The sequence below is a fragment of the Leiobunum rupestre genome, chromosome 9, assembly GCF_980474605.1.
Source record: "Leiobunum rupestre chromosome 9, qqLeiRupe1.1.hap1, whole genome shotgun sequence".
Classification (NCBI taxonomy): domain Eukaryota; kingdom Metazoa; phylum Arthropoda; class Arachnida; order Opiliones; family Sclerosomatidae; genus Leiobunum; species Leiobunum rupestre.
The window spans coordinates 15,755,253-15,777,921 of NC_143392.1; the positions used below are offsets into that span (position 1 = coordinate 15,755,253).

The 22,669-nt window shown below is 37.3% G+C and overlaps 2 protein-coding genes across 2 annotated transcripts; both read left to right on the forward strand.

The window, feature by feature from the left end:
• Positions 1-1,359: 1,359 nt before the first annotated feature.
• On the forward strand, positions 1,360-17,731 carry LOC149926650 (annulin-like). The gene is made up of 13 exons (XM_090159256.1): positions 1,360-1,846; positions 12,841-13,077; positions 13,139-13,272; positions 13,332-13,476; positions 13,546-13,664; positions 13,944-14,054; positions 14,382-14,556; positions 14,784-15,195; positions 15,257-15,482; positions 15,547-15,694; positions 15,759-15,919; positions 16,242-16,381; positions 16,449-17,731. Exons 1-13 carry the CDS (start codon positions 1,744-1,746, stop codon positions 16,633-16,635), a joined length of 2,298 nt encoding a protein of 765 aa, XP_090015382.1. The 5' UTR covers positions 1,360-1,743; the 3' UTR covers positions 16,636-17,731.
• A 2,459-nt stretch (positions 17,732-20,190) lies between these two features.
• On the forward strand, positions 20,191-22,431 carry LOC149926651 (protein O-linked-mannose beta-1,4-N-acetylglucosaminyltransferase 2-like). Its single transcript, XM_090158526.1, has one exon. It carries the CDS (start codon positions 20,250-20,252, stop codon positions 21,948-21,950), a length of 1,701 nt encoding a protein of 566 aa, XP_090014652.1. The 5' UTR covers positions 20,191-20,249; the 3' UTR covers positions 21,951-22,431.
• Positions 22,432-22,669: the final 238 nt, after the last annotated feature.

Sequence of the window (22,669 nt, forward strand, 5' to 3'; positions counted from 1 at the left end):
CTTAAAAAATTAAATATACTAAGCCTAACTTTATCGCACGTACTGTTCCTAAGCCCCGACAAATCCTCTCCTCTCGTAGTGATAGTTGAACCGAATTCTTGAGGCGCTTCTAAGCGGCTGATGAACCTCAGTTAACCTTATGATTTGGGCCACACCTACCGTGTCAAAATATCGGGAACGGTAAGTCCCCTATTAGATTCTTGGTCCATGCAAGAACCGATTTACGTGAGGAAGAACCTGCTACTGTAGCTTGTAGTTTCGGTGATATGTGGTTATACCGATGCCCCGCCTAATTCATGGTCCATCTTGATTTTACGTCTATAGCGCTAACTGTTGAACGGAACACGAGACATTTATCATAAGTATTATTATTTTTATTATTATAATCATATTATATTTTTTAAATACGGTAAATTTTATAATTTTGGCATTTCACGTAAAAATGAAATTTATAATTTAATGATTAAATTTATATTTATGAATTTTTTCGCAGTGTTTTTGTTATAAAGTAATTTTACTCATTAGCAAGAATCCATACCTTTACTTGGAATGCTTACCCTGGCGTATCGCGTATGGTAAGATCACTCTGACGGCTTTGCCCCCGCCTACGAGATAAATAATCCCCTCTGCGCGCGCTCCCCTCTCACGTTGTTGTTAGTTAAGTTAACAAAAAAATCGTCAGCCACATCGAGAAAAAATCTGCCGCGATAAGCATTCCAAGTAGAAGTATGGATTCCTGTCATTAGTTATTAATATTATAAAAATAACCCAGTTTATAATAATTATCGTTCCAGCATTTTCCAAAAAATTTGTATTTGTGAAAGTTGCCATTATAAATACTTTCGATTCCTCTCACTAGATGACGCTAACAGACTCTTACAAAAACTACTTGGAAATTAAAACTGTGCTGGTGCCAAGTTCTGCCTTGATATTACCAGGATAGTTAGATGAATTCTTCTCTCTCTAAGATACATAATATATTATTTTTATAATAATTACCGGAAGCTAAACTTTAACTAATTTGAACCCAAAGAAAACATTTATCAGTCTGTAGTACAATTACATTTGTACCAAATAGATAGATTGCATCCAACGACTAAGCGTTAAAGGGCAAAAATAAAAAATATAAACATAATCGCGGAAGATGGAGAGCGAAACAAGTTAAGCAAAGCCGATATAAGCCCTTTCACAAAACCCCTCCTTTAAAGAGTAATATTAACTTTATTGAGAACGACAGCCATAGAATCCCCTAACATTAACTGCCCTTAAAGTCAAAATGAAAAAGAGAGCTGCGGCTCTAAAAAGTAACGAAACTCTCGCGCAAGGGGCAAATATTTTCAAAGCGCAGTTTGCGAGAGGAGGAGCGGGCTGATGGTCCAAAAACTTCAAATTTGTGGAACGCGCCAAAAAGGATGGAGAGAGTGTAGAGAAAGCATATTTGCTTGACGCCAGCATAACGGAGGCAGACAGTGCGAACATCTCCATTTCAGCCAGATATTACGCGTAGAATTCTCAGACTAGGCATCTCTTCCGGAACCTCGTTCGAAATGAGAAATAAAACCATCGACTGTCCGCGTGAAAGTGACACATTGTGAATGACAACGTTTCGGCATTCTTCCGCCAAACGGGGATTTTTACAACTTTTACGCGCTTATAACAGTACGGTTTTAGATTACTCAAAGGGTTTAATATCTATTTTTTTTACATATAAGTTAATATAACTTTAAATAATTTCCCATCGAGATGGGTAATTGTTTGTCGTGTTTTCGGGCTGTGTTTAAACCGAACGGGGGTACGGATGGTTCCCCCGCCTCCATACCGTTGACTCCGCCGGATGAAAAACCAGGTAGGTTTTTATTTATTTTAAGGTTTTTGTAGTGTATTTGTTTTATCATACGCCTTAAAAGAAAATAATTTTTCAAAGTTATTGCTATTTTGATTAGCGTGAGTAATAGTTATAGGTATTTAGTTTTATTTGAATATTCCTATAAATATAAAGTTTTCACGTTTTCTTTTAAATATTTTTCATAAACAATTTCCAGCCCTTTAGAAGTTTTTAAAACTGTTTTACACCCTTGGGAAGTTTTTTTAAAACTGTTTTACACCCTTGGGAAGTTTTTTAAAAACAATTTTATACCCTTGGGAAATTTATTAAAAAAAAACTATTTTACACCATTGGGAAGTTTTTTAAAAACTATTTTACACCCTTGGGAAGTTTTAAAAAAACAGTTTTACACCCTTGGGAAGTTTTTAAAAAATAATATTACACCCTTGGGAAGTTTTACAAATTATTTTACACCCTTGGGAAGTTTTTTAAAAACAGTTTTACACCCTTGGGAAGTTTTTAAAAAACAATATTACACCCTTGGGAAGTTTTACAAATTATTTTACACCCTTGGGAAGTTTTTAAAAAAACTATTCTACACCCTTGGGAAGTATTAAAAATTATTTTACACCCTTGGGAAGTTTTTAAAAAAACTATTTTACACCCTTTTGAAGTTTTACAATTTTTTTAATACCTTTGGGAAGTTTTACAAATTATTTTACACCCTTGGGACATTTTACAAAAGTATTTTACACCCTTGGGACATTTTACAAAACTATTTTACACCCTTGGGACATTTTTCGAAACTATTTTACACCCTTGGGACATTTTAGTTTTTACAAAACTATTTTACACCGTTAGGACGTTTTACAAAACTACTTTACACCGTTGGGACGTTTTACAAAACTACTTTACACCCTTGGGAAATTTTATAAACTATTTTACACTTTACCGATGTTTTACACTTTTCAGATGTTTAACAAAATATTTTATTAAATGAACTTCGGCCGGAAATTGAAGTGAAAACCTAATTTTAATTACGTTTCAAAAGATTTTCCTATAAAAAAACAATCGCGCGCAAAATCACACAAATAAGTGACGATATTTATAATTTTAAACCCCTAAAAGACCATAACGCTACGGTAATTTAAATAAAATTACGCAAGAACCTTGAAGCGGCGTGTTTTAAATGTAGGATGGTTTGGGCGTACTAATAAATTTTCAAGTGTGGGCATGTCAAATAGAAAAAGTATTACCCCTGAGGAAATATACAAATGTTTGACGATATTTTTCAAAGCTTAGTATAAATTATAATTCAGAAATGTTTTCGGAAATCGCGCCGAAAATGACAATAATAATGAGATTTAAATTGAGAAAGAATTCGAAATATGCTTTTTGAAAGGCCGAAAGTTAAAGTGTGTAATATTGTACGCGCCGGGTAAGTTTCTAATTAGGAACAATAACGGCCTAAAAACTTTTGTTCCGCCGGTTTAGAAAGGCAAATTTCCGTAGTAGTCACGGCTAGTGTCGAAAACGAGCGTAGAATTAATTATAAGACACTGGCGTTATTTTGTTACGTACATAAGATCGTTACTCGTACTATGACACTGTTTTTGAGGCCTTACGATAATTTTTTCTAGTCAAGACATTCTCGATGAATCTCGTGGTCGATTTTATCCGATCATCTACAACAAATGAGGCCCAAAACCGGAATACCAACTCTAGATTTTGTTTTCTGTTTTCAAATGATTTTCTAGGCGGTTTATGTCCGAATAAAAAAGGAGTATTTTACAAAACGTAATTTGTAGTATATTTATAGGATTTTAAGGGAGATATCGTTTGCCAAATAAAGGAAAATATCAATGTAAATTCTATTAAAATTACAGGTTTATTGTACTTATGAAGTGAAAAATCCATGGTTTTTAAAGGGAATTTGGTTTGGCGAGGGAACATTTCCAATATTTCTAAAATTCTTTCTAATATTGTAGAATTTGATATCAAAATACATAATTGCAACAGGTGAATCCCGAAAAATTGCACAAATAAAGTAAAAAATAGGAAAATTGTGTAACTATAGGAAGTTATAGGAACACATTGAAAATATAGGTAAATATAGGTGTAGTCATCCTGAGAATAGTAACCAATATTTTAAATAGAAGAAAATTATGTTTAAAGCAGTGTAAATAAGGTAATATCAAATGATATAACAACTATAAATTTTGTTTGATTTTTTATTTTGAAGGTAGATTATCTCTTAATTAAACTAAGTGTTTTGGATATTTAATACTTTATAATTTAAATTGAAGAAAACTACGTTTAAAGCAGTTAGAATTATGTAATATCGAATGAAAAAGTTGTTTTAAATGTTCTCCGAATTTATTCGAGTTTTCATTGATTTTCTAAGCGGTAATTTTTGGGATTTCAATATTTAATATTTCAATAGAAGAAACCTACGTTTAGGTAAAATCGAATTAAATATCACATACATTTTTTTATTTATGCGAATATAAACGAATGTTTTGGGTATTATCGAAAAATCATGAATATTTTAAATAGAATTTAAATCGGTTTTTAAATTACCTAACAATAGAATGAAACACAAATTTTTTATATTAAATCTTTCCGCTATAAAATATCAAAGTAACTTCATCTTAAAAATAACAAAATTGTTCCTAAAATATAAAAATTTTAAAAAATATCGAATTTCAAAATTAGCAGGATATCAGTGATGAAATTACAGAGCCTAGGAAAGACGCGATTTTAAAACAGTTTTAAAAATGCCTAAAAATAATCCCACATTAGAGGCCGAGTAGTGACAAATATTTCGAACATATTCTATTACAAAAAAGGATCATCTATAATGTCTAGACAGAGTACTTACGCACTCGTATTCCTCAGAAAAATAAATTGGAGGACATATCGACATAAAGCGTACAGATTGACAGGGAAATTATTTATGGACCAATAGTAGATTACATATTCGACGCGTCATCAATTTCGTGGCGTTCTAAAGGGCCCGACATTCTTGCTATCCGGAAATAGGTCAATAAACATAAATTTCTACCGGAAGTTTGAAACAACGGAGGTTACTAAATAGTTAAAAAAGTTAACTAGAAGTTGCAAAGATTTGATAATTTAGTTTCGGAATTTCAGTCTCTACTTTCGTAATATTAATCGCGTAAGTGGGACGTCTGTTTTTTTCTTCACAGGGCGGTTTACGACGGGACCTAACCTGATAGATGGGACGAGGGTTGGTAAGCGCAGACTAAACTCGCTCGGTGTATTTCGGGTTGAAATACTGGGTGGTCGCGAGGCGAAAAACTTCTAAAATTATAACCGACGACTGTTATCAAGTGCTTGCCGAAGAGCCAGCAAAAATAAGGGTCAACAATAACCAGAGTTTTTGGAAGTTTTTATCGAGAACACGTTACGCGAAAGAGTAGTGGGTGGAATGTCTTCGCGTTCATATTTTAATAAAAGTCTACGGTCGGTGTCTTAAGGTCAAAGTGTACCCATCACTGCCGTCCGAAAAGAGGAAATTTCCAAACTTTTATGAAGATATAAGTCTACACCCCATTGTTTCAGAGGGTTCAACATTTGCAAATTTTGCGTACAGGATTTTGAATCTCAAAGTGATTTCAAAAATCAGAAACTGATTCTGATATTACAGGGTTGCTACCGTTTTTTCACAATCAAATTCCCTGACTTTTCCAGGTTTTCCCTGACCATCTCAGGAGATTTTCCCTGACTTATTTTGTGCCAAGATTTGGTATTTTTTCACATATATTTTAGTAAAGGTTTCCTATTTGCAACCGAAATTAAATTCCCTGACATTTCCCTTATTTTTAGACTAATTTTTAAAATTCCCTGACTCTTCAGGTACCGTGGCAACCCTGTGATAATTCAGAGCGCAATTTTCGTGGTGATTTCTGTTTTCGCCTAGATTTCGGGATTTTCAAGTTGATTTCAAGAGTTCAGAAATCATGTTTTCTCTAGAGAGTACGAGATTTGTTCGAGGGTCGGACCTCTCGCCATTGTTTCAAAGTGAACTATTCTAAGCATAGGCGAAAGACGCAACGATTAGGTATTTTAACTCGGCCCGTTACTTGGGTGAAATAATAGTACCAGAAGTTAATAATATGTATTACGAGAGAAGTATCCACTTTCCATACTAACTTGTTGAAGTTAATGGTATTAGAGAGTGTAGGGAGCTGTGGGTTCGCGTACCACGAAGACAACCCTCCTGCGCGTTATAAACTGGCCGTTATATCTTCAAACCGCATCACGCTGAAAAATTTACCGTGTGTATTATACCGCCTGAAGATGTAAAACGTAAAAATTAAACTTTGTAGGTATATTTACTGATATATAATAATTTTTTTTCTGAGATAGTTTTTGAAAATAATTAGTTTGTATTCCAAAACCAATTTTGATAAATCAGGTTTAGCTGGCGAAAGTACAGGTTTTAAGTGAATAACAAACAGTATAGGAAGATGAAAACCTATATCTAACAAGGAGACTACACCGATTTTGTTCAAACTCGGGGGTTTGGTAGACCTTCATGTAACTTGAAACACTAAAGGGAAATTTAAATTTTTGAAAATGCTAAAAATAGAAAATATAAATAAAAAAATAATGTTAAAGTTCGAAATTGATTAAAATTTTTACAGGGGGTGCCCTTAAAATTGGTTAGATTCCTATGTTATTTTCAATGGAAAAGTTTGAACAAAATCGGTAAGTTATATACTTCTGCTATTACTAACAAACCATGTAATATAAATCGCTAGTCAATAACTACCTAAAACCCCCCAAAACAAATTCAACATATCATTTCAAAACCAAGTAATTTTCGAAAAATCACAAAATATGATTGGCCGGATTTGCTATCACGAGGTACGGAAAAGTATTAACTATCGGAGTTTCAACCAGATTTGTGGCCCTTTAATAAATACTTTAATGTGTAAAACATTTTAAACATTTTAAATTATATTTTTTTAATTGATCAAAATAGTTACAAGAATACACCTGACTTAACAAACTTAAATTGTACTAATTACGTCCTACAAGGTAACGTCCACCAAATATATTTTCAACAAACTTAAAACTTGGCTGTTGATATTATAGCTCCGTAGAAATTACCCGCCCTGAACAAAAACACCTACGAGCCCGAATTCCGGGTCAAATGAGAAGGGGTTCGAGTTCACCCACGAAAACATTTCATCCCCGTCCAGTTTAAGAGGCCTCACTAAAACTCGATAAGATATTTCTGTCCAAGGCTTACCATTACTAGTAGGTCGGGTAACGCTTTTGAAATCCAAAGCTAGATCCCTCAATTCTGTCAAAACATGACATAAATTATTTCCGAAGAAAAAACCGTGAAAAATTAAAAATTCTATTGGCATTCTTCTAAATTGGCCCGTTGGAATGCGATAAATGACTGGAAATTACGCATTCCGTTTTGTTAGTCAAACCAGAATTCATAAATATTTTAAAAGATTTTTTCCATTTTTTGCGAAGTCGTATTGCATCCAACATCCAAGAATGTATTTATTTTGTACTGTCGGGAGCATGACTGTGGTGCATCATGGTCCAAATAACCCCCGGCGCAAGAGGGGGACAAGGACAAACGTCACCAGCGCGCGCTTCAGTAGCGTAGAAAGACGTCAGTTTTAAGGAACCAATGAGATATCGGGCTGAATTAATTTTTTTAGGGGGAAGGAACTTACTGTTAGAGCGTGAGAACTTTGTCTTTGGGGATGCCTGTATCAGAAAGACGCTGCGTGATATGTCAACCGTATTATTGATAGGGGTTCAAATATATTAAAAGAAGAAGAAATCTATCATTTAATCAGTGTTCAGCCTTGGGCTATAATATATAAATAAACAAGCTGTGGCTGCTTAATTACGTCAAAGGAATACACACTGACAAGTGGTAAGGTATTTTTCCCGTTAAATTCTTAAGGAATTAACGTCAGTCAGGACTACGTCGGTCGTCCTTGAAGTGGGTGTCGCGTAAGAACACCCACGCCATCTTAAACACTGTCAAAAAACGACATCCACCGAGCGCATCCCATCCGAGAGTTGGTTCAAAATCGCGGCCGACAAACTTTACCCCACTTCAACTTCCTACTAAAATATCAACTAAAACTAAACTTAGAGTGTTAAGTGGGTAGAAACCCTTTCTTAACACGATGTATCTTCAGTTGCACCAACGATGAAGAGAAAATGTAAATATCAGTCCAAGCCCGCATTGGGAGAAGAGTAGCGGGAAAAGCCTGATTGCTTTAGAAACGATTTGAGTCGGTAGTTTTGGCGATTAGTATTGTTTTTGGTTCGGCCCCTGCGCTGTCTAAATACTTATTCTTCGTTTTGCTTTTCCGGTTTCCCTTTCAGCTAGGCCTATAATCAAAAACTACCTTTCTTACTTTAGCGTGCCGTAACAATTACAGGTAGTTAAAACGTGGGAGAGGAGTTTCTTATTTGGAAACGCGCTAGTGTCGATGGTCCCCCTCTCTTCTGGGAGGAGGGTTACGCGTCAGCAAAACCAAGACAATCACTTATCAATCTTTTTTTTTTTAAATCATTTCTCGACACGTTTTTACCATTGTGAATTTTAACTGCTGTGGGGATTTTGGTTTTTCTTTCAACTTTAAATTTAAAAATAGCGTTTGGAATTTTCTAAAGCGAAGTTCATGTGACCCTTTTCAAAGATCTAAGAAGGTTGGGAGACGTGATGGGCAACACTCGGAGGTTTTGAGAGGCTTTTTTACATTTGGGCGAAAATTAGCGCTAAATTATGCTTTTACAAAGTGTGACACGAAAAGAGAGAAGATCCGATTGTACTTGCGAAAAGAACATGAAAAGAGAGAAGCACCGACTATCCTTACGAAAAGAACACGAAAAGAGAGAAGCTCCAACTATCCTTACGAAAAGAACACGAAAAGAGAGAAGCTCCAACTATCCTTACGAAAAGAACACGAAAAGAGAGAAGCTCCAACTATCCTTACGAAAAGAGAGAAGCTCCGATTTTACTTACGAAAAGAACACGAAAAGAGAGAAGCTCCAACTATCCTTACGAAAAGAGAGAAGCTCCGATTTTACTTACGAAAAGAACACGAAAAGAGAGAAGCTCCGATTGTACTTGCGAAAATAACATGAAAAGAGAGAAGCCCCGACTATCCTTATAAAAAGAGAGAAGCTCCAACTATCCTTACGAAAAGAACACGAAAAGAGAGAAGCCCCGACTATCCTTACGAAAAGAACACGAAAAGAGAGAAGCTCCAACTATCCTTACGAAAAGAACACGAAAAGAGAGAAGCCCCGACTATCCTTACGAAAAGAACACGAAAAGAGAGAAGCTCCAACTATCCTTACGAAAAGAACACGAAAAGAGAGAAGCTCCAACTATCCTTACGAAAAGAGAGAAGCTCCGATTTTACTTACGAAAAGAACACGAAAAGAGAGAAGCTCCGACTATCCTTTTAAAAAGAGAGAAGCTCCAACTATCCTTACGAAAAGAACACGAAAAGAGAGAAGCTCCAACTATCCTTACGAAAAGAGAGAAGCTCCGGTTTTACTTACGAAAAGAACACGAAAAGAGAGAAGCCCCGATTGTACTTACGAAAAGAACACGAAAAGAGAGAAGCTCCGATTGTACTTACGAAAAGAACACGAAAAGAGAGAAGCTCCGATTATACTTACGAAATGAACACGAAAAGAGAGAAGCCCCGACTATCCTTATAAAAAGAGAGAAGCTCCAACTATCCTTACGAAAAGAACACGAAAAGAGAGAAGCCCCGACTATCCTTACGAAAAGAACACGAAAAGAGAGAAGCTCCAACTATCCTTACGAAAAGAGAGAAGCTCCGATTTTACTTACGAAAAGAACACGAAAAGAGAGAAGCTCCGATTGTACTTGCGAAAATAACATGAAAAGAGAGAAGCCCCGACTATCCTTATAAAAAGAGAGAAGCTCCAACTATCCTTACGAAAAGAACACGAAAAGAGAGAAGCTCCAACTATCCTTACGAAAAGAGAGAAGCTCCGGTTTTACTTACGAAAAGAACACGAAAAGAGAGAAGCTCCGATTGTACTTACGAAAAGAACACGAAAAGAGAGAAGCTCCGATTGTACTTACGAAAAGAACACGAAAAGAGAGAAGCTCCGATTGTACTTACGAAAAGAACACGAAAAGAGAGAAGCTCCGATTGTACTTACGAAAAGAACACGAAAAGAGAGAAGCTCCGATTGTACTTACGAAAAGAACACGAAAAGAGAGAAGCTCCGATTGTACTTACGAAAAGAACACGAAAAGAGAGAAGCTCCGATTGTACTTACGAAATGACCAGAAAAGAGAGAAGCTCCGATTGTACTTACGAAAAGAACACGAAAAGAGAGAAGCTCCGATTGTATTTACGAAATGAACATGAAAAGAGAGAAGCTCCGATTGTACTTACGAAATGAACACGAAAAGAGAGAAGCTCCGATTGTACTTACGAAAAGAACACGAAAAGAGAGAAGCTCCGATTGTACTTACGAAAAGAACACGAAAAGAGAGAAGCTCCGATTTAACGTTTAGATATGAGCGCCGATTTTTCTTCTCAAATAAACGCGAAAACAGAACGGACAATTAACCCTCTCAAATCTAGCTAGGGAGCGTGAGCTGAGCCGATCTCCAAGTAAAATTGCCATCCCTGGTTGGAAGTGTATCGAAATAAACGCTAGTGACCTTAGATTTAAGTCTGTGTGGCTTTGTGAGAATTTTGGGTGAGAATCAACGAAGAAATTGGGTTGAGAGCCTCCACTTCATTAATTAAGCCTTATCTATCTCTATCTAACAATGTTAATGGTTGTCTGCCGCGTTTTCCCAAACAGTTTCAAACGGACTTCTTATCAGAGGTGTATCGTTCAATTTCGGGGCAGAACAATAGCTAGTTAAACACGGTTCAATCCCCTTCCAAGAGTGTAGCGTTATTACCACTAAGGACCCGAATACCCTGCAAAATGTTTAATAACTCCGTAATTTAGCCACGGGTAAGAAAACAAAAATATTCATTTAAAATATTAAAATTTAATATTTTCGCCGTGCTTAAATAATATTTGTTTAATAAAAAGGCCAAGAGAGCACGTATTCCAATCGTGACCCCTATACACGTCACGATTTCTAATTTGTTGTTAATTGATCAAAATCACGACCACAAACATTAAACTATATTACATCGAATTGGGGACACTAAAACTATGGTCGACGCCATATTGAATCACCTTAGTCTCCGTAGCGTACTAGAAATCGCGATGGTTGCCTTCATGATCGGTAAAAACTACCCCAACGGTTACGATAAAACACTAGCTATAGAAAGCTGTCAAAAACAACCTAGCAGGTGTTCTTCAAATCTCCCAAATGGTTTTAAAAAAACTTTTGTATAAAATGCTGACCCCTTTCGTGGTGTTTTCAACGAAATTCCCCTGTTAAGTAATAAAAGCAATAACCGAATAAGAGAGCGTCAACGAAACTTGTCATTAGCCCTGTTTTTAATTAGAAGTTATCACGATTTGACATCAAATAGTCTTACAGGTCTAATAACGAAGACAAGGGTTTCTTTGTATTTGCATTTCACGCGTTGGAATTAAGAACCTATGTCCTTGGTAGCTATGAAATTTAAAAGTCACGCCCTTCGCTTTTGAGTACTCAAAATAACAGGCGCAATTACGAAAACAGGAAGTAAGTGTAAAGAATTTGACAATATGTTCCTATAAAATAATTAATCAACATAAGATTAAGATTCAATTTAGCGCCTGTAGAAGTGTTCCACACGGTGTGAATGAATGAATATTTATTTGCTTCTTTTACAAAAGTCCCTTTTATAGCAGGGAGGAATCTAATTTAAAATAGGATTCACAAGCAGAGATAAAGATAAAAATAATACGTTATACACTAATATACTTCTCGATATAAACGATAAACTAGCGCAAGCGTAGTAAAAGACCGAAGAATGTATAGCTATTTACAATTTACACAATTTTAAATTACATATATTTACAACAAATAATATTTACTATGTATAAACCAGTATTCGAAGAACATACTAACTTGTTGAGCGCTTTAAGCGCAGGCCACCCCAGCGACCGATAATTATTTTTGTTACGACTAAATTGGGCCAGTCTGCGCACTGTGCGCAGTACATCAGTGCCCAGGGTTAAGTGAACTTACAGGATTGGCTAAATATACGCTGGTTTTAACTGATATGATCGTTCTAATAGTCTTACGACGATTGACACAACGCGGGCAAACCTCATAAGCTAATATTTAAACATATCGCGCAAGCATCTTTGTAAATACCCGGTACTGTATACAATCGCGATCCATATTTGGAGAGGGTTGGGCCCTGGCAAGGACTAAAGATCGGATGAGGACGTTCGTAAACGTCACCTAGCCCTGCCTTGAAATGAGCCGGAACCCGAAGAACAACAAACATTCTAGGATGAAGATCACTTCAAATAAGGCGCTAAAAAGTTTTTTACGGTTGAAATTCGTAGGAAAAATCCATCGAGAATTCCCAGCTTTCACAAAGCTTGTTTCAAATTTTAAAAGCGCAATTCCGAGACCACCATAACGTTATTTTAGGGTTGTTATTAGAACCAAAATCAGCCGCTGTTTATTTTGGCAATTTTGCCATAAACACAAAGTGCGTAAATTGAGGGGAAAGGAACACGCAAAAAAACCAATAAAGTTCTTACACATCTGTTCAATAACAATTTGGAACTCGGAGCTCTTCGGGTTGAACCATTATACTAAACGAATCGTCGATTTGGAAGGGTTTCCCCCTTAGGGCCATAACCGTTAAACACTCACTGCCAGGAACATTAATATCCGAGGATTAGGATGTCGAGTCGATACTCGCGTTACTTTTACAATTACAGACCCACACATAATTACAGTTCCAGTTATTACCGACCCTTTTATTTCCGACCGCGTTACCTCATCCACAATTATAACAACCATTCCCATCGTTTAGGAGTCGAGGATGGAAACGTGGTCGAGATCGTGGGACAGAATGTCCTCACCATACAGAGCGTGGATTTCATGGTCAAAGAAAACGCCGGGCGTCACCACACTGCCGACTATCACGCCGTTAACGCCGCAAATCCGCAACTGGTTATCAGAAGAGGTTTTCCGTTTCAAATCAAAATTACGTCCAACCGGGACTACGACGTGGGTAAAGACGCCATTGTTTTGGTCTTCAACGTGAAAGGTTGGTTGCATTTCTTAAATATAATTTGAAAAATAATCTGACAACGAATTACTTATTACAGACGCCAAGAATCCATCATACGCCCAAGGTACCACTATCATGTCTCCCATTACGAGTCCCGATGACAACACTTTGCCATCCGACTCTTGGCAATCCAGAATACAGAATGTGGAGGAGAAGGCCCTTATTGTCGAAGTAACACGAGTCACGTCTAAAAGATGTATTCGTTCTCGTTCTAACGTAATTTCTAATAGGTCACACCAACCGCAAACGCCATAATTGGAGAATGGGTTTTGGTCGTCGATACCAAACCTAGGAAACACGAAATTTCCAACCCACCGGTTCTTAAGTACCCTTGCAAGGAATCGTTCTTCATTTTATACAATCCTTGGTGCAAAGGTAGAACGAACCATCAATGAGTTAGCCCACTGGGAAAAACCAACTAATTTTTGACGGTGTTAATTATAGCTGATACAGTGTACGTCTCAGAGCCAGACCAAAGGAGAGAATACCTGCTAAATGATACGGGTTTAATCTGGCGTGGAAGCCACAATAGTCTCAGGCCTAGTGTATGGAATTTCGGACAGGTATAAGAATCCAACAATATCGAAAAAAAATATTTATACTTAGGCAGAATGACTGTGTTGAGACGATATTTGACGTTTCTGCCCCCCCCCCCCCCTTAAGAGTCAATCAAATTGGTTCGGTATCTCATTGGTTCCCTAAAACGTACGTCTTCCAACGCGATTAAAACACTAACAGACAAAACTAGGCCATGATGTCCGCGGATCGTCTATACATATTCATTATACCTAAGTATGAATTACTACTTTAATGCTAACAAAAATCTCATCGTAAATACTCAGTTCGAAGAGAACGTCCTTCAATGTTCCATCTATCTGCTGAGTCACGTAGGGAAGCTGAGTATTGTGGATCGAGCGGATCCGATACGAGTCGTGCGACACCTCTCGGCGGTTGTAAGTGTGTTTATTCTAGGAGCACCAAACACAAGGAGAACGCAGCTAGCGTTTAAATACGCTAACGCAGTGTTGTGTACGACTTTCATTGGACGAGCCTTTACGCTGAACATTTTACGGGCGGGGGGAAGACAATTTCAAAATTTTCCCCTTCCGACGGCAGCAGGCGCTAAAGCGTCTATAGCCAATGAAAACTGTCCGCAAGAAAATCCACGACTTTTGACGGGTTGCGTTCTCCCTGTGTGGGGTGCTGTGTTTGTTGCTCCTATGTTTACTGAGCCTCGCCAGTCACGATTCGGTAGTTTCATTTTAATATCTAAATGGCAGATAAATTCTCCGGACGACGCCGGATTGATCGTGGGAAACTGGACGGGCGATTACAAGAACGGCACCCCGCCGACAGAATGGGCAGGCAGCCAACGAATCCTGCAACAGTTCTACAAGAACAAAAAATCAGTCAAGTTCGGACAATGTTGGGTCTTTTCCGGCGTTTGTACGACGGGTAGGATGAAACAAAATTATCAATTTCCTTTTACCACGAACGAATTCAGGCACAAAGAATATGGGAAAACCTTTCGAAGCGATATCCATCAGTTTAACAAGCAGATGTTTACGCCACAAAGTACGCGAGGGTGCTACCAGTCGCTAACGCCATGACCCATATTCTTACGTACCCGAATGTATTCTGGCTTTAACAATATTCTGACGGGTTAATTTTCCCTTTCGCAGTGTGTCGGGCCGTAGGCATTCCAGCCAGATCCATCACCAACTTCTCATCCGCCCACGATACTCACAACAGTTTAACCATAGATATGTTTTACGACAAAGAAGGCGATCCGGTGGAAAGGCTAAACATCGACTCTATTTGGAATTTCCACGTCTGGAACGAAGTATGGATGGAAAGGCCAGACTTGGAACCGGGTGGTTACGGTGGATGGCAAGCCATAGACGCCACGCCTCAAGAAGCGTCCGATGGTCAGTACCGATGTGGGCCGGCCAGCGTAGCGGCTATCAAAAGAGGCGAGGTCTCCAAACCCTACGATACTCAGTTCTTGTACGCCGAAGTGAACGCGGACAAAGTCTACTGGAGGTACAGGGGAAGTAACAAACCCCTAAAACTCATTCAAAAACAATCGGACAAGTAAGAGAGGGAACAAATCCTGTAGAAACTGCGGTACAAAATGGGATTTTCTCTATTTTAGAATTGGACAGCTCATCAGTACTAAAGACATCGGGTCTTCAACGAGAAACGACGTCACTGACGACTACAAGTTTCCGGAAGGCTCCAAGGACGAGAGGGAAGTTATGCTCAGGGCCCTGAGGCAGTGTCACAACGCCTTTTCGAGATACTACCTCAACGAAGAACTGGAAGACATAGCCTTTGACTTTCAGTTGTTGGATGACATCGTCATTGGAGCGCCCTTCGCCGTAAATAATATTGACAAAAGAAACCCAACGTATTTCGGGAAATTAAACTATCTTCGCTGTTCAGGTTCATCTCAAAGTGAAGAACAAAAACAAAGATGGCAAAGCGTACAGCGTGGAAGCGGTTCTCAGAGCAGACTCTATGCTGTATACGGGAGAGTTGAAGAAAATGGTCAAAAAGGAAAAGTTCCAAGTGGAAGTAGATCCTGGAAAAGGTAACGCAACCCCTCTCACCCGCTACAAGTTAGATTATAATCTTACTTATGGCAACCAAAACAGAGGAAGACATACTGATGCGACTATCATACGCCGAGTACGAACGTGGTTTAGTCGACCAGGCCAGTTTCAACATCGCGGCCATGGCGCAGGTTCACGAAACGGGATTCGAATACTTCGCCCAAGACGATTTCCGAGTTCGAATGCCCGATATCGTTATCGAAGTACGTTTACAAGAAGTTTATCGTAAAAAATTAACAACATGTAAATAATGGGGGATGACGAATCAGAAGATAGTTTGTGGGTAAAATTTAAAAGTAAATTTTTATTATTTTTTATTTATCACGCGCCCGTTTAGTTTCACCATTGTACGATAGGTGTCGCCATGGTAAAGGGTGGATATTTAATAAAATTTTAGTTTCCTTGTCATGTCAACAGACGACGCTTCGAACGCTACAATTGACATGACGTGGCCGTTGGATACTCTTATCTTTGACCATTAACAAATTCCAAAGAAATGGTACTAAAAAAAATTATAATCCTTAGACCGAAGGTGACCTTCAAGAGGGCAAAGAGTTCACGGTAGTGGCGCATTTCACCAACCCAATCCCGAAACCACTAAGAAAAGGAGTCTTCACCATCGAAGGTCCGGGACTGGGCGAGCCGCAAATAATTAAAATTAAAGGGTAACGTGTTAAAATAGTAAGCGAACAATAATGAGCGGGTGGCTAATGAGGAGATCCCATTGTTTAGGGAAGTGGCGTCCGAGGGGGAGGCGCGAGTGGAGTGCCGAATGACCCCGCAGCGAGGCGGAGAGAAATCGATCGCGGCCAAATTCACCTCCCGAGAACTGACCGACGTGGACGGAAGCCAAACTATTTTCATTCGACCGCTGCAAGCTCTGCCTGACAAACCCGAAGACGGCAACAATGGAAATTAAAACATCTCGGCCTCGCGAAGGGTTCGACGTTATAACTACTTTCCTAACATTTTAATATCGGACTATATATCAATATTTCACGTGCTTACAGTTATACCATAAGTTATATCATAAGTCGATAATATTGTCACATAAGTATGACACTTTTTAGGCTTCACATGCAAAACGTTTACTGATAGCTAGTCTCAAGAGAGACTCTATAGAGGGATTCGGCGTCGTTTTGTTAATGACTCTGGAAAATAAAACCTAAAGAGACATACTTATTGAAAAATATTATAGACTTATGGTAACATAATTAACATAAGTATGACACTACCTTTTCTATTTTGCCAATGACCATATAAACGATTATGTGGATAAGGACTGAGAACTCTCCACTAACTTTTACTAGTCTTTGGAAGTGTTAATAAGCCGATTATAAACATTTGTATAACGAGCCAAGGTTGATTAATTACAGTAACGCTTTCGACAGTAAAAATAACGTTTTCTTTGGTAAAATAATGAACTATTGAACCTGAACATAAAATTGACTAGTATAAAAATACGATTTTCCTCTTCAGAAACGTCCGATTACGCAATCACTCCGCGACAAACTATCATTAACCTAACTCTTTCAGTGTCGTACTTACTATTATTACTTTACTTATGATTATACATTATAGAGTTTCTATTTTATCGTAACTAAGGCGACAACGGAAAACATTAGAGGTTAAGTCCGCGCTAGAAAAACGTCTACACTTCAATAAGTTCTACTCGTTTTGAGTTGGCTTAACATTACTGTAATAATGAAAATGCATTTAAGGAATTGACATTTTAAGTGTATGTATATCGGCTCAAAAAAGGTGCCTCTCAATAGACGACTGTTACATCCCCACCAATCATGCTAATAGTATTTGTAACGTTGTCTGTCCCGGTGTCACGTATTCTTAAAACCCGTAACATTTGCCAAACTAAAACGAAAATAATATAGATATAAATATTTTCTATACATAATGATACACATCTATACCTATTTTTACAACAAAACATTTTAAAAAAAAGCTATTTTTTTTCTTAAAAACCTATCTATTAAAATTATATATACAAACGTATCTTTTTCGTTACTGTCATTCGTTTACAAATTATGAAAATAAAAAATATCGTGTTGAAAAGTTTTATTTTTGAAATCTTTGAATTTAATTCAATCGGAAAAATGTACTTTCCGAAATTATCGACTAGTATAAGAAATAGGTCACGCAATAAGAGTCCAGCTAGTTAAAAGTTCTGCTTGGGAAAATCAACAGGTCAATAAGAGTAGAGGTACAGAGTTTTCCTCTATACAATAATAGACTAGGCAAATGTTAAAAATAAGTATAGCGTGCTGTGTTCGAAAATCCATACCAAGCTAGCTCTTTGTGGGGAGGGGGGGGGGGCGAATATTTAAGTCCGGCTTTGAATCGGGGAGACCCTGACTGAGACGGCGGACGGTGTTTCTGAAACACCTCTGCGTCTCCATATGAAGAAAACGCGTTAATAAGCGACCATTCCGAAATTCTCCGATAAATTATTTTCAACTATTTCAATTCCGCTGGCCAAACCAAAGAACGGCGAAGTTAAAATTGACATAATGGAGTACAAATCTTTGTTGCAAAGCACTAGGAGTGTCAAAAAACCACCGTCGACGACCAGTTTTCCCAGGTAAATTAATCGCGTTTTTCTTTCTTCGAGGTTATACAAAAATAAAATAGGTCAATTTTAGACATCGCCCCTGTAGAAGTGTTCCAACAGCATTCCCGCTCGTAATGCGCATCGGCCTACAATTAGGAGCTAACATTATGGGCTTTTTACACACAATCCCTAAGGGAGCTGTGTGTATTGGGCTCACGTACAGTGTAGCCGATGCCGCCGCGGCCGTTTTCTATATAACTCTTCAACAATTAGGTCTAGAAGGGTCAAAGAAGTTTAATCATTTTTAAATTTTAGTCATTTTTGGCGATTTTCAACTTTAAATGTACACTATTTTTTTTTTTACATTAGAACCGCCTTGGTTTGAAATTATATTTTTAGTTAGTACTCATCATTTCTGAACTACGTTTTCGGTTGCATTTAGAAATTTTAAGTTAGATTTCTGGCCAATTCGCGGGACCCAACAACTCGCGTACGCACCATTGTAATATTTGAATTTCGTACAGGTGCCATCTAATTCGTTCGCGTTTAGCTAACTTATTTCCAAAACCAGGTAACTCCAACAATTCGGTTTGTTTTAAAATTATTTAAATTAACGTGTTCGCGTTTTGATACCTTATTTCCAAAACCGGGTGACTCGAACAATTCGGTTTGTCTACAAATTATTTAAATTAACGTGTTCGCGTTTTGCTAACTTATTTCCAAAACCAGGTAACTCGAACAATTCGGTTTGTCTAAACAAATTTAAATTAACGTGTTCGCTACCTTATTTCCAAAAACAAGTAACTCGAGAAATTCATTTTCGATCAAATTCTTCTTTGGTTTATTAAGTTAATGTACAAGATGGTAGAAAATTTGTTCAAAATTTTAATTAAATATTTAAAATATATTTAATACATCGGGGATAATGTGTGTACTTAATTGTCCTTGACATCTTGTTTATTTAATTTTATTTCATTTCAATTTAATTAAGTATCATGCGTAACCTAATACGTCACGTGTTTGTCGGAAAAATATTTCGTATTAATCTAACGCAGATAATTTTTTATAGAAAAATAACAAAAAATTTAAAATAAATTAAAAACTTTAAAATTGCGCAAAACTGCTTTATTAATTTTTTTTTAATCCATCAAAGTTTCCGTACGTTTCGGAAATAACATGGCCTCCTACGTCTTCAGCCGTTTACAATCGTACATTGATTCACAATACCAAAATTAATTACATATTTTTTAGTATACTAAATAAGATAAAATTAAATAATTATATTATTAAAAGACCAGATATTTTTAAATTGAAAGTCTGGTTTTAATTTTGTTATATAAATTGCTTCTTTTATCTTTCTTTGGTTTAGATTACTTTCCCGGTCAATTACAGTTATGGATTCCCAATCTACAACGTATCCGGTGTACTTACGTCACGACCAGTTTCACCTACATATTCAGCACCACATTTACATTTAATGCTATAAATTACATTATTGTTTTATAAGGCGTTGGGACGGTTGGATTTATAATTTTTGCTAATCTTGATCTTGAGCATTACCAATTGATCTACCACCATCTAAAAGTGGGCCTTGAAAAATCAGAAAATTTAACATTTGCTAGTTTTATTTAGTTAATTTCGTTCGTTATAATAATAATAAACCTTGTTTAGATGGATTTAATTACTATTACAAAGCTAACGTTAATAACGAAAGGCCCTTTGCTATTATTCAATTTACACATTTTAATGAACATAACGCCGATAACTCAAACTCTCGAGACGGGCAGTCCGTCGCAACGTAGCCAAAGCGTATTTTCTCCAGATCCAGCCCTTATACGGTCATACCGCTCATGCCGACTGCAGTGCGGTCTGCTACTAAATACATGTGCTTTCCTATTTTGACAGTTAGGCTTACGAATTAAAGTGCTCTAATTATTTAATTCATTTGCAGGGCACTGACCAGTATTATGGAGAAACCGCACGTAAAACCACTTTTGAACGCCTTTCATGTCTTGATCACTTCGTATTTATTATTTCAATATTTTGCAATAAAACAAAATGACAATTCAAAATTTTTCGATACCAAAGACCAACTGAAAACCAACGTATGGTGCACGGGGCACAAACACACTACCCGATTCTGCCGGTTCGAAAACTTATGTTACCGGCCAAAAACCGAAGAATGGGTCTTTCTGAGAGACGAAAATTCAACCATCATTGGAATACCAAAAGACAGATTTGATCCGGCATTGGCTGAACTGTCTTCGGTATTGGATCACAACTCGCAGTATTTTCATTATGTAGAAATGCCCTCAAAAACAATAGAGGAATTGGACTTTAACGTGTCTTTTGTCCAAAAGAAAGTATTGCTATTCAACAGGTTTCACCCAGATAATTTGATGCACGCTTTACACGACGACCTCTTACCATTGTACACCACAACGAGGCAACTTGATGTTCCTAATTTGCAAATTCTCTACATGGATAAGAAACCAAGACAGGGGCAATATACAATACTGTATGACTATTTGTTGGGAGATAACCAAATGTTCATAAGAGATTTCAACCAAAGCGGTTTGTACTGTTTTCAAGAAGTAAGAGTTGGGGTCAACAAAGCTACTACTTGGTACCAGTACGGATTCAAAGCTCCACAAGGGCCACTGAAAAAAAACCACACTACCACTGCCAGCGAAATTAAGAGATTTAGGGATTACATGCTCAAACGCATGGACATAACTCCCAATGATACAGTAATGCCAAATAAAAGAATGTCAGTCTTATTAACCCGTAAGCACAACAGGCTTATAACGAACCAAGCATATGTAGCCTTAGTCGTAACAAAAGCTAATAAGAAAAGGGCCATTGTGGTTAATCAGGAAAAATATTCATTGAAAGAAATAATAAAATACGTTCATGACTCTGGTCTGGCTGTAGGAATACATGGATCATTAATGGCTTTGATAATGTTTCTACCAAGTAACGCAGCGGTTTTGGAAGTATTCCCTTTCGCAATAAATCCACACTATTACACCCCCTATAAAACTTTGGCGACACTACCTGGTATGAAATTATCATACAAAGCTTGGGAGAACAAAAATGAAAAGAAAACAACAGCCCATCCAAACAACCCACCTGAATTGGGTGGTATTGCCCACCTTTCTAATGATGTCCAAGAAAGAATTAAGAATAGTAAACAAGTTGGTAGACACCTATGCTGCTCTGATCCAGAGTGGTTGTATCGCGCTTATCAGGACACTAATGTGGACTTGAAAGTATTTGGAAATGTGGTTGCAGAAGTAATTGAAGAGAGAAATAAACTAGCTAATAAAGCTGAAGAAATAAAGGATCAAGATAGGGAAATTAACGGCATTATTCACCCTGGGAAAGTTCAAAGCACAGTCTGCAGCAGTAAAGTCGGTGGAAATGGCACCCTGTCAGTGAGATTCGCCACACCATGGAATTTGGCATACCTTAATTCTACTGAAGTTGAATATGAAATTTGGATTCAGCAAAAAAATGAGGATGAAGTCAAAGCCTACATTTTAAAGGCAACCAAATACGATTTTCTGTTGAAACCGAAACAAGAATATTTGCTTTGGATAAGGTGTTTAAGAAACAAAATACAAGGTCCCTTTACAGAGGCCATTTCGTGTAAAACCAAGGCTTGATGGTAATATTATCCGTGTAAATTATTGGTATTAAATTGCAAGACCCACTCAGAAGTCCGAAATCACAAGTGTTTAGAATTACAAAATTCCTCCAAAATGTGTGACATTTTCTACACTGGCATACAAATTCTCCAGTTTCAATAATGTAAAGGTATTTTCAAATACCACAAGCCTAGTTCCTCTATGCCTCAAGTTTTTTTTATTAGCTCTCCATCTGATCAATCAGGGGTGAGATATGTGTAAGGCCATGCCAACGGGGAATACTTGGGGATAGGGGCACCCGTGGCGGAAGTATGACAACCACCCGCCGGTGGGGGATTGGCGGCCGTCCTCACACGGCCGTTCACATTATCTGCCTCCAAGACGATTGGGATTACACGACCACGCCACAAATACAACTTCAATATTTTTGACATGTGCAATTTTTTTTAATTATAATTCTGTTCCACAGACTAAGAAATGAGGCTACACATTATTTCTATTTGAGCACAAGTCATTAACTCAAAGGCTATTATCTGTGATATTAGCATATCTATGCATTAACAATAAACCCACTATTCTGCTAAAACCTTAATTTTTGATTTCAAGGAGTTTTAACTGAATTTAGTCATTACACAGCTACTGGATTGAACGAGGTTTAAGATTATGTGTCGATATTATATTATTAAAAAAAATGGCACATACTAAAACCACACATAAAGCTTAGACATCACATAGTA

Coding starts and splice junctions, on each gene's coding strand:
- LOC149926650 (XM_090159256.1), top strand. CDS start 1,744: ATGGGTAATTGTTTGTCGTGTTTTCGGGCTGTGTTTAAACCGAACGGG. Junction 15,196..15,256: donor ATTCAAAAACAATCGGACAA/GTAAGAGAGGGA, acceptor TCTCTATTTTAG/AATTGGACAGCTCATCAGTA. Junction 16,382..16,448: donor CAAATAATTAAAATTAAAGG/GTAACGTGTTAA, acceptor CCCATTGTTTAG/GGAAGTGGCGTCCGAGGGGG.
- LOC149926651 (XM_090158526.1), top strand. CDS start 20,250: ATGGAGAAACCGCACGTAAAACCACTTTTGAACGCCTTTCATGTCTTG.